This window comes from Tachypleus tridentatus, chromosome 7 (genome assembly GCF_004210375.1).
Source record: "Tachypleus tridentatus isolate NWPU-2018 chromosome 7, ASM421037v1, whole genome shotgun sequence".
Lineage (NCBI taxonomy): Eukaryota > Metazoa > Arthropoda > Merostomata > Xiphosura > Limulidae > Tachypleus > Tachypleus tridentatus.
In genome coordinates, this window is record NC_134831.1 from 69,238,242 (window position 1) to 69,255,604 (window position 17,363).

General features: G+C 33.9%; 1 protein-coding gene across 8 annotated transcripts in view; it reads left to right on the forward strand.

Moving 5' to 3' along the window:
- Positions 1–17,363, forward strand: part of Vps8 (vacuolar protein sorting 8) — a 109,597-nt gene that overhangs the window by 17,369 nt on the left and 74,865 nt on the right. For all 8 annotated transcript variants that reach the window (XR_013030924.1, XR_013030923.1, XR_013030925.1 and 5 more), the window contains exons 4-13: positions 7,341–7,464; positions 8,833–8,887; positions 9,189–9,313; positions 9,635–9,721; positions 10,130–10,197; positions 11,209–11,259; positions 11,641–11,743; positions 11,929–11,985; positions 12,097–12,219; positions 13,724–13,804. Coding sequence is in view for 3 of the 8 variants with exons in the window: in XM_076512313.1 (XP_076368428.1) it covers positions 7,341–7,464; positions 8,833–8,887; positions 9,189–9,313; positions 9,635–9,721; positions 10,130–10,197; positions 11,209–11,259; positions 11,641–11,743; positions 11,929–11,985; positions 12,097–12,219; positions 13,724–13,804 (874 nt within the window). In the remaining 5 variants the exon portion in view is untranslated. The remainder of the gene's footprint in view (positions 1–7,340; positions 7,465–8,832; positions 8,888–9,188; positions 9,314–9,634; positions 9,722–10,129; positions 10,198–11,208; positions 11,260–11,640; positions 11,744–11,928; positions 11,986–12,096; positions 12,220–13,723; positions 13,805–17,363) is intronic.

Here is a 17,363-nt window from a genome sequence, read left to right on the forward strand (position 1 = left end):
CCTCTATTCTGTTCTACCAAACTATCTCTTATCTTTTGGCTATACTCATGTTAAGACATTTCTTGTTTGGTGCCCTTCATATCATTTGATTTCATGAGTTTTCATAGTTTAATTTCTGAAGTTGAATTTCTTTATAATTTTAATTTTTTCATCTTTAGATTGAGGAAACGTTTTTTATTTAATTTAAGTTCCAGTTATTTTTTTTCTCACTCAGAGTTTATACATCAAACACTTTTGTTTGATTTATATTTCAAATGCAAATCCTGAGGTTAGTGTTACTACTTTGGGTATCATATCTCCTACTAGAATTATCTCATAAGCTGGAAATGGGGGAGACACATTGTTGGATTTATCTGTGATTATCTGCTGTGCTATTGATCATTATATGGGTCAGCCTCCTTCTCCTGAACAAGCTAAACCTCTTTGAACCAATAAGGATTTTGGTAGCCTTTTCCAACTACTGGATTTTGCAGAATCAATTAGACCTAATTGATACATTTTTAAGCATGATTCTTAGTTATGTTATTTCTTCAATTTCCTATTATATCCTCTTTTGTTGCATGATAATTCTTCATCTCAGTATTTAGTTTTCCCACACATGGGATTTCTCTGTTGTTAGTATCTCCTTGGTTGATATGTAGCCTTGTCCAAAGTTTGTTTACTGCCTCCTTGTCTTAGGGATTTATGATTGGCCCTTTTCTTCAGTGTTATGTTTTTGATGATGAACCTGAGACTTTGGAATTATGTGTGGAGTCCATGTTGGTTGCATGTTTTTTGCAGTCAGAGCTAAGACAAGTTCCTATTCCCAGTTTCCATCCTCGTCCTTCTCAACTTTTACCTGTTCCTTCATCCAAGGATGTACTCATTGTTTTATTCATTGTAGATGGGCATGACACCAACAGTACTTCTCTGTTTCCTAGGATCAATGAGCATCTTTCTGAGGCATACAAGAACTTCTGTTTTAGCAGGCCATTGTTTGTCCATCATCTTTCTTCAAGCTATTTTTTCTTCCCTAGAAAAAAGACTGGCAACCTGTATATTATATTTTTCCCACCTCAATTACTTTTTCATGCTACTCCATTTTACCATGGAATAACTAAGGTGGGCATAGCAAATGCTTACTTGCATATCCCAGTACCTCTTCAGTTGCAACCCTGTCTTTGGTTTGTTCACCACAGGGTAGTTTATCAGTTTGTGCAATGCCCTTTGGATACTGTATATTTTTATTGGAGTCAAAAACATTCACTTATCCTTACATGCTTTTGGGTTGCACTTTCATCATTATATGGACAACCAGCTATTGTTAGATCATTCCAGGCAGAAGTTCTCTAATTTGCTGCTCCTGAAGTCAGCTTAGGTTGGCTCTAGTTACTCAAATTGGAGAAGTTATTCCTTCAATATACTAAACATCTTGTCCACTTGGGTTTTTTTTATTTCAACATTCATTTCAGTTGGGCATAATCTTCTCCTCTTTGACTTTATTTGATGATGCCTTCATTTCTCCACACACACTATTACAGCTTGCAAGGTTCTGTCATTTTTGTGGTCTTCCATGGCAGCCCTTATTCCCTTAGGTTGTGCCCATATGTGGGCTCTTCATGATCAGTGGACTCTTGTGTGGGATCCTCTGATGGCATCTACTTCCCTTCAGGGCTTAGGGACATGTGTCAATCAGAATGAAGCTTTGGGATATTGGTCTGCAGCTGAGAAATTTTATTATATCAGTACATCATGCTTTGATTCATTTTCTCCATCTGACCACAAATCATCTATTAATAATCCATCCATAGTAAGTGCTCTTCTCAATCATCTGAGCAGTACCTGTTCTCGATCCATATGTTTTCATACTTTCGAAGTTTTGTGAGCCAACACACTTAATATTTGAATAATTGTTTGTCATGTTCCAGATGTTTTCAATCTTGTTGGAGATCAGCTTTTCCATTCAGATAAAGTCTATCTGACAGAGTTGTTTTTTTATTTTCTTGTTTTCTGATGGTTTTATCTTCAGTGGGATATTATTTTCATTGATACATTTGCTATATTCCTCAAAAACAGATTGCTCCTGCTTTTGTTTCCATTTCCTCATCCTTTTGTTTAGATGCTTTATTAAGGAATGTACCAACAAATACTTTTATGTCTGTCCACCCATTTGATTTCTTCACAGGGTGATTTTGAACCTTCATGTCACTCCGTTAAAGTTCTTCTGATTGCATCTTACTGGCTGGTTCAGCTGTGGTTCTTGTCATAATTCTAGCTTCAAATTACTCCTCTTACTTCCTTTTCTTGCTCCATCTTTTTTTTTGTCAACCTAGGTCACTAATGTTTCATTCAGCCTTTCCTATCCTTAGTCTTCATGCCTGGTTTTTTCTGGTTTGTCCTAATGTGCAGCTTCTTTTCTAGCTAGTTCCCTTCGCTCTTCCTCCGGGCAAGTTTATCAATGTAAATTAATGTTTTCCACCACTGATTTCCTATTTAAGGGTTTTCACCTGATAAATCTACTGTTATTAAAATTACAAATTCCTAACTTGGCTTTTGAATCAGGGGTCTTGTGTCTCCTCAATCTCAGGTTATCAGGTAGCATTGGCCTACACTTTTCATTTTTCTAGATACTGCAGGGAGTTTATCTTTCCTACTCTTTCCCTTTTGATGCTTCCCTTCTGAATCTGTTATCCACCTCAGCTGATTGTCCTTCCAGATTGTGGTGTTAGTACAGTCCTTCACTGCCTCACTTTGCCTCTGTTTGAACCACTCTCCACATGCTTCTTGCTTCACCTTTCCCACTAGACTTATTTCCTTCTTCTCTTAGCCTGTCTCATGTACTCTTTTCCATTCCATGTATATTTTCCTTTATCCAGATCATTCTTTCCTCCCCAGAACTTTGGAGACCCAAGAGGATAACACCCCCCTTTTGCCAATCTCTTTTTCTTTCTTTTTCCTCAGTCTGGTCTGGATAGATTTTTATGTCCTGTACATGCTTTTCACTGTTATATTACTTATATGGCTTCCTTTAATAGTGACTGTTCCTGCTTTTTTATTCCTTGACAGAATTCTCTCCTTGTGATCTTTCTTCTTTCACCCTCACCAATTGGGTTCAGCTTTTAATTTGATTTACTTATTATTTTTATCATCTTTCTCCCATACTTTGTTCTGGGTGTCTTCTTATCAAGTACAACACCCTATGTTTTCATTGGAGTCTCATATTCATCTTCCCTTACAGGAAATTCTTCAATTGGACATGTGGACCACCCTCAATATGTTCATTTCTTGCTACTTGCATAGGATCGAGGTATCTTTTTCTTTAGGTTATCATCCTCTGTCTGTAGCCATTTTTTAAACTTCTTTGAAACTTTGACTGGGTAGGTTATCTCTTATTGCCTTTTATATTCTTTTGAGGGTCCTTTTTTCTTTTTGTTATTAATCATTGTCTGGATCACGCACTGCAGTGAGTGGTGCCTGAACTCATATTCTTTAACCATTCAAATACACACTGTAAAAATATGTTGATTTACATATTATAATTCTCTGAGCATGCTACACACACTGTTTGAATGGGATATTTCACAAGATTGTTTGTAGGTTTATCCTCACAATAGGTTTGCTTCACAAATTTGCTCATCCTGGACCATATTCATCCATGAACTACATGGGTAAAACAGAAGGGGATAGCTGCCCATCTATACCATGTCTTATATTGAATGAATCAGTATGATCTGCTTTTCAAAATAGGGTTTTATGGTCATTCATTGCACTGTCTCAGGTGTTGTCATTCCTCCATACTCTCCACTGGGCTCTCTCTCTCATTTCGTCTATTGGAGTTCAAGATTCCTCCTCACTTTCCAGTTTCTAGCAACTGGGGTGGTGAACTGTGGAGTAAATGTGTTAATGACATTCAAATATTATATATAAATGATTATAAAACCATTTGTTTGAGGGTAGGGTGGTGGTGGTGTGCTGATGTAGATGACATGATATCCTCCACAGGTAAAATGAGAGTGAGTTAACAAAACTGCAGTTCACCCCTTTGATTGAGACCCACCATCTACATTGATATCAGTTCCCAATTGATTGGTTTTGGATTTAAAGCTGGACCAATAAATGTAAGTTTTTATACATGAATTATAGATCTCTCAATTTTTTACCTCATTTATACTCTTGGTACTCCATTACTGTTGTGGGTCATGGTGGAGGTACTTCCCTTTCTTCTATCCTGAGGATGTTACTATGCTTGGGGTAGTTCCTATCAATTTCAAGTTTGAGTGAAAGGATTCACATTAAGCAGACATCTTTTCATGGACTGGATGTCAGGTTTACGGACTGAATAATCTATTTCTTTTTTGTCGTGTGCTCTGTTCATGGAATGGAGGATACAAGATTCCCTCCAATCTCATGAACTTGAGGTGGAGATGGTTTTATCTTTTTTTCTATCTCCACCAGATGACTAGGTACTGGATTGTAATGGACTTGTAATAGGTATGATCCTCATCCTACCCAGCAGCGTGGGTTTTGGATATTTGGTTTGTCACTTCCCAGCCACTTTATGCCTAGGGGCACATCCTTTTAATCCTACCCACATTTATATTTCTAGGTTTGAGTTTTAAAAATTATCATATGGCTTGGATCTCTCTCCTGCTATAGTTCTCTCCCACTTGAATATGCTCCTCCATTTCCACAATGGCTGAAGAGTATATGTGGCTCAAAAGTGGTGCAGTCTCTCACATCAGATCTTCAATTTCAAATATCTCCTTTTAGGTAGTATCCTTTGGACACTTTTGAAGAATGCTTTTTTCTTTTTTTTGCACCAGTCTCTTCACCTGCTCATTGTGTGATCCTAGTTATTTCTGTCTGAAGAGGTAATGTACCGTATCAGAAGCTATACTTTTCCTATACTGAAAACGTATTTCTGATAGGTATTTTACCTCCTTTCACACTTCCAACCCTTCCTCCCTATTGACAACTGGTGTTTCCTTTTTCTGTTGAAACTTGAAGTGATAGTTCATTAGAATAGAATAGAGGGAGTCACGTGAATCAAGAGAGTATATTGCACTCTTATTGGTGGAGGGTCGTTGCAAGATGATTTGCATGCAATACACATCAAATTTAGTAAATTCCAAATGAATGGGAAAGTTAAGGCTTATGGCATATACAAATAAATGTTTTTGCAAATAAAGGGCAGCACTGAATGAAATAGCTATTTCTGTGAGAAGAGATGTGTACCTATCAAAAATAGATTGTCAGGAGAGGAAAATTATAATATCCTAATGTGTGTAGAATATTTAAAATTCTTGGGAATATTTCACTGAAAACATGATTACTGATGTGTAAAGCAGAGAATGTTTGATTGCTTCCACATTCACCTCATGTAATTTCATACAAATGATTTCATCTGCTTATTCTGTCTCCACCCTTTTGTTTTTATTTGATATTACCCAATCTACTGGGGCTGGCATGGTCAGGTGGTTAAGGCACTGAGTTCATAATACCAAGGGTCGTGGGTTGGAATCACCATCACACCAAACATGCTTATTTTTTCAGCCCTGGGGGCATTTTATATGTGATGGTCAATCCCACCATTTGTTGGTAAAAGAGTAGCCCAAGAGTTGGCTGTGGATGGTTATGACTAGGTGCCTTCCCTCTAGTCTTACACTGTGAAATTAGGGATGGCTAGTGCAGATAGCTTTTGTGTAGCTTTGCACAAAATTCCAAACAAACCAAATCAAACCCAATGTACTGAAGTTCAAAAAAGGTGTTGTTTATCATAGTGTTGAAGAAGATAAAAATGTATCGATTTATGCACTAAATTAGAATATAAATTTTAAATGGTGTCTGTAATAACAAGTATTTAATTTAAATATGAGGTCTTTAATAAATTTTATTGTGATATCTTTAATGAAAATGACAGTGTATCTTTGATAAGAAGCAGCTTGGTAGGTCTTTGATCAGAAATATTTATTTGAGATATTTTGGATAAAATTTATTTGGACAAGAGCACTTCATGAAAAGAAACTAAATGATACTTGTGAAAGAGGTACTTAACCTATGCTTAACTCTTCATCATCAAGTTTATGTCTTTGAAATAAAGATTTCAAGTAGAACCATTGATGAGATCTTTTAAAAAAGTAGGTACAAGTAATACCTCTAAACATACTAAAGCGATTCTTTGATGTAACAACTTCAGATGAGATCTTAAAAAGGAGGTGTCAATTGCATCTTAGCTTGCTTCTATTATATGTCATAATTTTGAAGTTCAGTCTTGATTCTAACTTGTTTTGAGCAAAATAATCTCACTCCTAACACAATTGTTATATTAGTTTCTGTTAAACCATTTAATTATGATAAAAAGTTAATTGAAGCAATCAAACTTAAAAAAAAATTTAAGAGTTCTATTATTAGAGATATATATATAAATTATCAATTTTTTTTCTTATTTGCTTTAGCGAGCAGTCACCTCCCCACAACTATCTGCAGGCAGTGAAGAGTGATATAAATGTGAAACATTATGGGCTTTGAGTACCCACATCTCACTCTCCTAATTTCCATTTCTGTATCTATTATTTCTATTGCTATTCCTTTACCTTATTTTTCTTTATGTGAAAGTAGTAAATTGAGGTTAAAACTGATAGATGGTGTATCCTCACCACAATGTAGGTCCTACTTTTTCAGTCACCTCCAAAACCTTGGGTACATTTTATATTGTACATTATAGCTTGTGCCTTGGAATCCATTCAATCAGTGCAACATTTTTTATTTATTTTTATTTTGGCATGTTTTTTGGTTATAAGAAACATATATATATATATATATATATATAGAGAGAGAGAGAGAGAGAGTACCTGCAATGAAGGGAACAATGAAGGGTATTGAACAAAAACTTAATTGCAAGTAGACATGATGTAAATTAATGAGCTTGGATCTTCATAATGTGAGATTAATTTCATTGTTTCTGTTAAAAAGACAGGGTGAAATCTTTAGAAATAAGAGTTTTGTGGAATGTTTGAAAAATAAAGAATCAGATTAAAATATTGTCAAAACTAACTAGGGTTAAACAGTCTTTGTTAGTACAAGTACATGTATATTAATCTTAAGATTGTATATCTTTAATTATAGATGGATATATATATATATATCCTATTTTAGCCATGAATGCATTGTTGTAATATGAAATCTGAAGTAACATATTTAGTGACAAAAGTCTTATATTCACTTGCTCTGAAAAAAAGTTTTTAAATTATTTTTTATCTAATCTAATGACACACTCTTTCTAAACAAAAATATAGTGGTTTTGTGTAAAGTGAGAATACTGTTACATAACAATATTGCAAAGATGTCTTTGCAATTTGTAGATATCATAAAACACCTCAGTATGGCATTCACGGCTCAATCCTTCGACATGTGGTTCTCAGGGGAGTATCTTCTCAGATTCAGTCAGCTTCAGAAAGGATCAATGCTGGAAAGCCTACTGCCATGGTGAGTATGATGGGAAGCAGAAATGGTAAATGTATTGAATCGTGTAATATAAATGGGTGGTTAGGCTAGTAGCTTTTGTGCATTTGAGGGTGTGGAAATTAGTTCAAAGTGCAATTACAAAAATGTTGCATTTAATTACATTTGTTATCATTATAGTATATTATGTTGAAATTCACTAAGAAATTAATATTCTCAAAAACAAAATTTGGTTGCTGTATGTTATTACTTATATAGTTCAGAAAGATATGTTCTTATCAATGGTACTTAAAGTTCAGTCTTTTACACTTTTAAGCAGGGTATGTTACAGTTGTGTAGATGTTTCTAAAAGAGATGTTCTCCTTACATTGAGCTACTTTTTGTTTTATCCAGTTATTTGTATCTTGCATAAACATCACTGTTAAATAAATTTGATAAGTTATTATTGTTTTCATACATATGCTCTACAATTTTTCAATCAATATACAAATATAAACAATTTAATCAGAAAAAGCCTCCTTTTAGTATCATCACTGCTACATTATAGATTATCCACAGAGGTTACAGAAGAAAATTTACAATGGTGAGTCAGGGATCCATAATAAAATGTTACCAAAGTAAAAATGAGGCCATGTCTTTAACAACTTTTCCACACATGCCCATAGAAGTGTAAATATTATGAAGAATGTATTTTACAACAATGTAAATATTCATACATAATACATAGTGATCAGTATGAAATTTGAATATAATTACTTACTCTTAATGGTGAAAATGAATATGCAATACAAATTGCAATAAACACGCTTAAATATACTACAGCACAATACAAAATTACTGGTATCTAGTGGTAGCTATGAACATGTACCAAGGTAAGAAGTGGTTTTTGCTGTGTATTTAAATATGAGTATACATGTATGTTTTCATTATATAGTTTGTAGGTCTTTTATGTTTTTAGTAGTTTATGTCAAATTCAGTCTACAATGAGTGCACACAACACCTAAATTAGCAATAACCAGCTACAGTGCCATCACCTTGAAACTAATATCATTACTTGACCTTATGTACTCTTGATGGGACATAACATAATTCAGTGGCAAAAAGATTTAAAAGAAGCTTTAGAAAAAAATCTTACTATGCAAATGCCCTAAATATATCATTCTCCTTATCTGGTAAAAATATTCTAATAATGTTATCCTGTATTATCACCAATTCAGTATATGTCAAAGTATCCAGTATATATTTTTCTGTACTAAGAACTTGGTAAGTTTTCAAAAAGTTTCAATACTCTTTTCTTTAAACAAGCTATTTCATACTAAATATTAAGTATATCTTAATGTTACAGAAACTATTATATTTTAACAACCAATAAATATCTTTCTTATATTGCAGGCTGTTTCATCTCTGATTGCAGTGGGGACCTTTCATGGTCTTGTCTTAATTTTTGGTATGTAGGTAATCTTTGGTTAAATAATTGCATATGTTTAAGAAAATTAACTACATTTAACAAGCTATAAAACTTGTCAGAAAACTGTGGTTCTAATATAAAAAATAAACAAACCTGATTTCTGAAATCTGCAAGTGCAATCCGGGTAATAAGATAATGAATGACATATTTTCAACATGCAAACCCTATACAACAGACATCTGTGTACTAATTTAGGTATATATTGTTGTGGACTTTCATTTGTATTTGTATTTTATTAGAAACCTCCTTAAGCTTGGACTAATACCTTTTCAATATTTAGACCCAAAACAGGTTCTGAAGTGGTGTCTTGGTAATGCTTCTTACAGTGAAGACTATGGATCTGTTTCAGCATTAGCTTTTAATGGAGATTGCTCTCGTCTGCTGTGTGGCTATGCTAGAGGACAGGTGTGTGTCTACTTTTATTTTTCAGTTGGTTATGGTGAAGTATAATTCCATCTGTCAAGTTAAGGCTAATGTAAGGTGGTATGTGAAATGGAAATTAACTTTCTCAACATGGACTCAGTCAGTTTGACCAACCACTTGGTTGTATATATAGTGTATATATTTCTATAAAAAAGTAACAAATTTTAATATTCTCTGTATTTGTAAGGATTTGTTACCAAAATTATTTTTCTGAGAATCTTATTATTTGAAATTTTTCATGTTGCTCAAAGTATGATAGCATAGCAAAACAGGTACCTTAAATGTATTGGATCTTTTCCTTAGTTGACAATGTGGGATCTAGCAAATGGCAAGCTGTTGAGAACAATAACAGATGTTCATCCCTTGCAGACAGCAGTTTTGCATGTTAAGGTAAAATTTAAGATCTAAGCATTATAATCGTGAATGTTTTTTACATTGAAACATATTTTAATTATTGTATAATTTCTTAAAAAATGTTTAGCTAGATTTTTATTCCATATTTTGTTTACATAATTTTAAGTATCATTTGTTCTTCTAATCACTGGAATTATCACTAGTTTTAAGAAAAATAAATACTCTAACCTGTCATATAATTAATTATGGTAATGTTTAGAGAAAAATAACTACAGGTATTAATTGTGTTTCTGCTTCTCTTAAAGAAAGCCAGACTTCTTTAAAATGTTTTAATGCTTTGTTTTAATATTTATTTTTTGCATATTATTTGTGATGGTTAATCATCATTGCAAATTGTCTGTTCATTTAGCAGTTTTTATATTAATATATGTGTCTTATACACAGTTTACAGATGACCCCACTCTGGCAGTATGCAGTGACAGTGGAGGTTCTGTGTTTGAATTGAACTTCAGGTGAGGGAAATCTGCTAAATATATTTCTGGGAGATTTTTACTTCTAAGTGTACTAACAAAAAAAAAACGTAGGTTTTAAAATAAACAGGTAAGTAAAAATATCAGGAATTCTGAAAAGTGTTAGTTAATGTTATGCCTTATATACAGTAACATAGAACAGTATTTCAGTATACTCCTTGAAGTGCTGGTTTCATATTTTGTGAACTATTTCATTGTATACAATCCTATGATGACCAGTTGTCACCAATATTTCAGGAATGAGTTTGTCATAATTTGCAAATATATATCCAGTACTCATAATAGTTATAAAACCTATTTAGGGTCGTCATTTTTTCACTCCAAGGTGTTTTTTATGAAAATTTATATTAGAACTCTGACCCTTTTGACTGACTAATTTTTTGTTCCCATATTTTCAGCTTGTGTTTAGCAACCCATTAATTATTACAGAAAAAAAAAATTAGAAAACCATTCCGTATATTTTGGTTTGACAACAAATATTCTGTACAAAATGTTTAACCACATGTATGCAGGATTGGTCCATTTGATCAACCTCCTATTAATCTATTACATGTATAAAAGGTAAAGCAAAGTCATTGCACAATAAAAAAAAGTGTTACAAATATATTTGTTTGCAAGTTATTTCCATGAATTGCTGGTGTAATTCTGATCCTGACTAGTCAGAATGTAAGATGATGTTCATGTGAAGAAAAAAATACTTTTGTCTGTTTTGCATATTGCATTTGTGTTACATATAAAATCTATGCAATGCATATTTACAGTTTTATTTAGTAACCCTGTATACTGTATTGTTATTATTATTCTCTGCCATGACTGTAACTAATTCAGCAATTTTGAGTTAAGAGGAAATTGCATAAACTTTATATCAAATATATAACATGGTTAATGGCATTTTAAAAAAGTTTGTGGCATATGCACTTTGACCCTCACTGATGCACATAATGTTGAAATGTTCAGTTTTGACCAGTTTAATACTTTACACCTCTTTTACAGAAGGGTCATGGGAAACAGAACCTGTGAGTCACGGTGTATTTTTTCTGGAAGGTGAGTCTGAAAGTTTTTTGTAAGACAGCTACATCATGTTCACACTGTGTTTATTAAATGTAACATTGTAAGTGATTGTTGTCAATTTTTGTAATGTTGCACAAAGTACAAATGTTTAAAATTCTCTTATTGCAATATTAATGATTTCATTGTATTTCTAGTATTAAGGATACTTCTCCTTCTTCCAATGAATGCACAATGTTGAGTTTAATATGTTTTGTATAAACAGTCCAGAGATTTTGTGAAAAAAGTACTTAGTAGGAGTAAGTTTATTTACTTGTGATAAAGAATTTGGATTGTTCTCTGTATGAGGAAGTTTTTATTATAATCTTGTGTGTCCTGAATATTTGGATTTCAATCTTTTTATTTGTCTTATTTCAGTCGTGGAGAAGTTTGTGCATTAGAGCCTTTAAGGATGACAGTCAATTTCAAGCACCACTTTGGTCAAGATGTTTGTCTTCTGGCCTTAGCAACAGTGACAAAAGTAGGTGTTTCATCGTTCTTATGGTACAGAAAATCATTATATACTTCATGTACCTATGAATATTTTGTGTTGTAGTATGATTTATTGTGTTAAAATACAATACATTGTGCATACCTAAACATTTTATGATTTCAGGGCAATTCTTGCAACAAGCTTTATACCTTATAAATTTTTCTTCTTTATAGGTGATTGTTGTAACAATAAGACCTACACTTCGAGTTTACTTTACTCAGCTTCTAAAGGTAATTTGTTTCAGTGTTTCTTCTCTTGCAATTTTTAAAAAAAATAGTTTAAACCTTTTTTCTTTTTTTTAAATTAATACTTGTGTTACCTGTACTTGTCTTATGTTATAGGCTAACCAAGACACACTCCCAGTATTAGGATGGCAGTTTGTTCTTATTCAAATTTCAGCCAATCAGCGTGTAATAGATCCTGTTCTTGCATTTGGACGGCAAAGTGTCCTCTACTTTTATCAGGTACCCTGACATTTATTTTTAATTCTTTTTAGTAACCATTACTCTTAAGCACGTGCAAAACAATTAAAAAAGATAATTTACAAATGCATTTGTTGTAACAAGATAAATTCCTGTATTACACATATTGTAGTTAACTACAAGTCATGAAAACTTTTCAAAAAATAGTTCATAGTGCAAAGAAGTCTTGTGTTACATAGTTAAGTTAATGATGATGGTAACTTTAAAAATTATTGTTAATTGAAATATTATGTTAGTATGTTTTTATAACCTACATTTATTACTTTGAAAATTCAATATGCATAAGAAAGATCCAAATACCACTTGTCCACCGCTGGTACAGCAGTAGGTCTACAGATTTACATGTGCTAAAATCAAAGGCTCAATTCTTCCCCTCGGTTGACTCAACAGATAGCTCAATGCAGCTTTGCTACAAGTAAAACAAACACAGAAAATCACTTACATCATACATTAACTATACTGTGCTTAGTGACATAATCTATGTAAGAATGAGCAGGGGTGCCATGCATGTTTCATCAATAAGAAGAGAAAATTAATTAAAGGTGGAATTTATATTCTGTAAAATGAAAATGTGTATGTCATATTGATTTCAGCATAGAATGAACGCTTTTTTTATACACAGTTAAGTTTATACCTACATAACCATAGGCTTAAAAGCTGTCATATTTATCCAACAGTGTAACATGTTATGTATTTTTCTTAATGATTGGCACGAACACAATTATTGTTCATAAATGAACAAGGTTGTTTTGTATAAATGCTTTGCACCAGTTCATTGATTGTCACATATTCTTGCAGATTGTTAAAAATTTATCCTAATACAAATGGAAAAAACATGAACAAAACTTGTAATACATCTACTGTATATTAACTCTGAAGCTCTGGTATATTGGTTTCATTCACTAAACTTCCATTGCAGTTTTTTTTGTTTTTAAAAAATATAGTCTAAACTGCTTACTTAACTTTAAACAATTTTTAATATTTTCTGTAAAAAAAAAAAAAATTCTGTTTGAATATATTAATCTTGGGTTACTTATAAAGCAGCCTAATTTTGCCAGGCTTTATCGTGACTCCCTCATTATCTCTTTAAGAATGTAAAAACATTTCGTCGTAGTTCATAACAAAGGTGACATGTGCACCTCTCAAACACTCTGAGGACAAAAAAATGTTAGCTCAATGTAGACAGCCAATGATGCATCTGGAAACTTGCTCGTGACCCTCCAAGGGGGCTGCAACCCACTGTTAGAGAAACTGCCACAAATTGTTTACTGATTCAGTAATTTTTTTGTCAAACAAATAATAATTAATATTATTTCAAAACACGTGTGTTTAGATACATGTGTACATGATTGTTAACTTAAGAATATTTTTTATGAAACATTTCCCAGTATTAGACTTTGTTAACGTATTGATATTTAAGCTGAATATACACATATAATGGTTTCTCCTTTTAAAAAATTATTGGACTTTTTTTTTTTTTTTAAAGGTTAGCTTTGCAACAGCAGAAAAGATCAACTTTATTCCTCTTCAGAAGATGGATCTACAACATGTTGTACAGAACTTTATGGTAATATAAATGACTTTAATTAAAATCATGTTTATACAAACCTATTACCAGAGCTAATTTCACTTTTAAGTTTAAATATTTGGAAATAAGTTTATTTGTTTTATTTTGTTTGTATTTGTTGTTAGGCACAAAGCTACACAATGGACTGTCTGTGCTGTGCCCTCTAATAAGGGTATCTGAACCTGATTTTTAGCATTGTAAAACTTCAAACTCACTGCTGAAAAATATGGGAGCAGTTTTGGTTTAAGAGATTATTCTGGCATTGAGTTATACATGTAATGCATGTAAAGAATTGACATAAATAATATTTTGATTTTTAACTGATTTTGTTGTTATCTCATTGTAGTGTCTGTGTTGTGTTTATAGTCTATATAGTATTTATATTACAGCTGTCTCAACACTTCCAGTTTGCCATAGGTGCCTTTAGTTTAATTGTCATAGTTTGGATAGGTACTGTGGATGAGCTCCCATTGCTCAAATATGTGTTTCCAGTGTTCTTTAAGTGATACATACAAGGGGCAATCAAAACATTTCGTGAATAATGGCATAAATAAATTGTTTTTCAAACAGTAGACATGTACATGATTAGTCCCTTCAAAGTATTCCCATCCTGCACATACACACTTGTTCCACCAGATTTGAGTGCAGACTTTGTCAGTGTTTTCATCATTTCATGATATTGATGGATTAAAACTTCTTTTTTCATCTTCCAGTGATTCATTTCCTTGTTTAACCACTTGAAAAACACTTTTTTATACAATGGTCATTATCTCTGTAGACCGTCATTAGCATTTTAATGTGTTTTATGTAGCTGTCTTTCCAAGCTAAAAACAAAATTTCATGTTTGCCTACTGTTCAAAATGTGTCATTTTTGAAGAAGGGTGCAAACAGTCTAACACAAATGAAGTTCACAGCACACTGGAGCATATTAACCAGATCAGACTCAGCATTCTCATTAGGGTGGGTTGATGAAAATAACTCCACCCACTGGCATTCCTCCACCACCACTATCACTTGTTTGTTAGTAGTGAGATCAATGACCGAACTTTTTGATCACCCTGTTTTTTTGTCTGTGAGCTGACTGCCAACTATTTTTACTGTTTGTGTTGTACCTCATTAGTATCACAGGGTGACCTTAGAACTATAGGCATTTTAAATATCTAACAACCATTTACATCACTTTCAAATTTCAGAAATGTCCTAAGATTAGGTTTGACAACTTTCCAGTGTCTATTTTTAAATTATAACATTCACATGTACTGTTTGACCCAGTGTGAGCCTGGCAATTTCCACAGACAAATGGACTTAGAAATATTTTCTGCATTTTCAAGTTTGAACAGTATCTTCAACTGTATGTTAGGTGTACCCACTGTATAGCATTTTTCTTACTTGTGCTGTCTTTCCATTAGCAAAAAATCACTGCAAGTCACAGTCACCAATTACTAATTTTTTTATTAATCACCATATAAAATAAAATAGTCATTGCCTGAGAGTTGTTCACTTTTAGCTGTTAATAAACCAATAAACATACTTATATTTATGTATAAAAAAATAATGTGGAAAAAATCTTTCATTGTAGCTAAACTATTTTTATTAACCATCTGTTCATGAGCTCATTCAAATTAACTAAACTTTTATCTGTGAAGCTATACATGCTCATATTTACCATAATTTTGAATTTACTATGCATGAATTATTTTCCATGAAATTTGGCCCCTCGGTGTGGATTCCTATATGTGGAGAGGGGACCTACCAGGGAAGGTTCTGTTCTTTCTGGTTATCTCCTCTGGGATCTAAACATCCACCCATGTGTTTGCCATGCATGGCGACCCGTGAAGGGGAGGAGATGATCCTGGTGGTTGAGGGGTTTAACCTTAACACACCACTTTGGCCTTGAATTCCTGTAGACGGGCAGCCTTTGGTGGCCCCCCTTGGGTCAATCGGCTAGAGTCAACCAAGTACCAGTGTTGGAAGTTCTCAATGGGTGTTGTGGACATTGTTTCTGATGCTGGTGTTTGGATATAGTGCTCATGAAACCCTGGCATTGCTGCAATGTCCTTGCATGACATTGTAGTGCGTCCCTTCGTAGGGCTCCATGGTGGGTGGGGTTAGTGGGTACTGAAATTTTTCTTTTTTCCTATGGATCTTCCTACAAAAAATTTAAATAAAATAGTGAAAAAACAGTCAATAGGTAAATGACCATGTCTTGAAGACTCTGAGCAGCAATCTTCAACATCTGTAACACCTGTACCCCATTTTCTTATATTACATTCTCTTTCAGAAAAACCTTTAGGGCAAATGTCCCCATTTTTATTCAGAAGGGACTAGAGGGACTTGCTGGTCTCCAAAGTCAGTAAAGAAGCTTCAATCTGGAGACATATTGGTTGAAACATCCACATCCCAACACAGTGAACTCCTCTTGAATTCAAAGGCAATTGGGGATGTACCTATTGAGGTTACCCCTCATGCTACCTTGAATTCATCACAAGGAGTTATTGTTGAGAGGGATTTGAAGAACGTCCCAGAGTCAGAGAATTTCGTCGGTTTCTCCACTCAAGGAGTTTCTGCAGTGAGGTGCATCTCCACTCGCAAAGATGGAGTTACACTGCCGACAAATATCCTCATTTTGACATTTACATCACCACGTACACCTGCCACCATCAAGGCAGGTTATCTATATTGCAGGGTGCAGTCGTACATTCCAAACCCTCTCTGATGTTTCCAATGTCAGAGGTTTGGCTACTCAAAGACGTCATGTCGTGGTTCCCTGACATGTGCTTGTTGTGGTGGCAAGGACCACGATGCCTATGAGTGTGATACAGACCCACATTGTGTCAACTGCAATGGTTTTCACGCTTCCTACTTTCATTCTTGCCCAAAATGGTTGGAGAAAGAGGTGCAGCGTTTGAAAACGACTCATAACATTAGGTATCCTGAGGCTCAGAAATTGCTGTCCACCACTTCATCTCGGACATATGCTGCTGCACTTCGTTCCACAACTACAGTGGGAGTGCAGACAGATCTCTCTGTACCTCCAAGAGAATCGTTTTCAAAACAAATGAAAAGCCTTTTGACCTTCATGGTTAAAAAGGTTGATGAATCAACTTCTACACCCATCTCTGTTCCATACATTCCAACAAACCCCCAAGATCCACATCCTTTGGTTTCAAATACAGGCATTTTTTCAGATACATCTTTTTCTCCCACCCTAAGGTGCAAAACAATCATTTGTTCGCATCTCAGTCACTGTAATCTTCTTCTTACAACAAAGACCTGCCCAATCGACCCAGGGCAGGATCCATGGAGGTCGAAAGACCTCCTCCAAATAAGGACAGTAAGGACAAAAGACTTGGTCGTAAACAGAAGGGTTCTCCAGCCACTTCTCCAACCCATCATTAAAAATAGCCACCTTGATACAATGGAACTGTCGATGTTTACGTTCTAATCTGGATGACATCAAAACACTGATTGCTTCCTACCATCCTGTATGTCTTTCCTTACAAGAAACATTTCTGAAACCTGTTGATACAGTCACCTTTCAGCAGTTTTCTCTGTACAG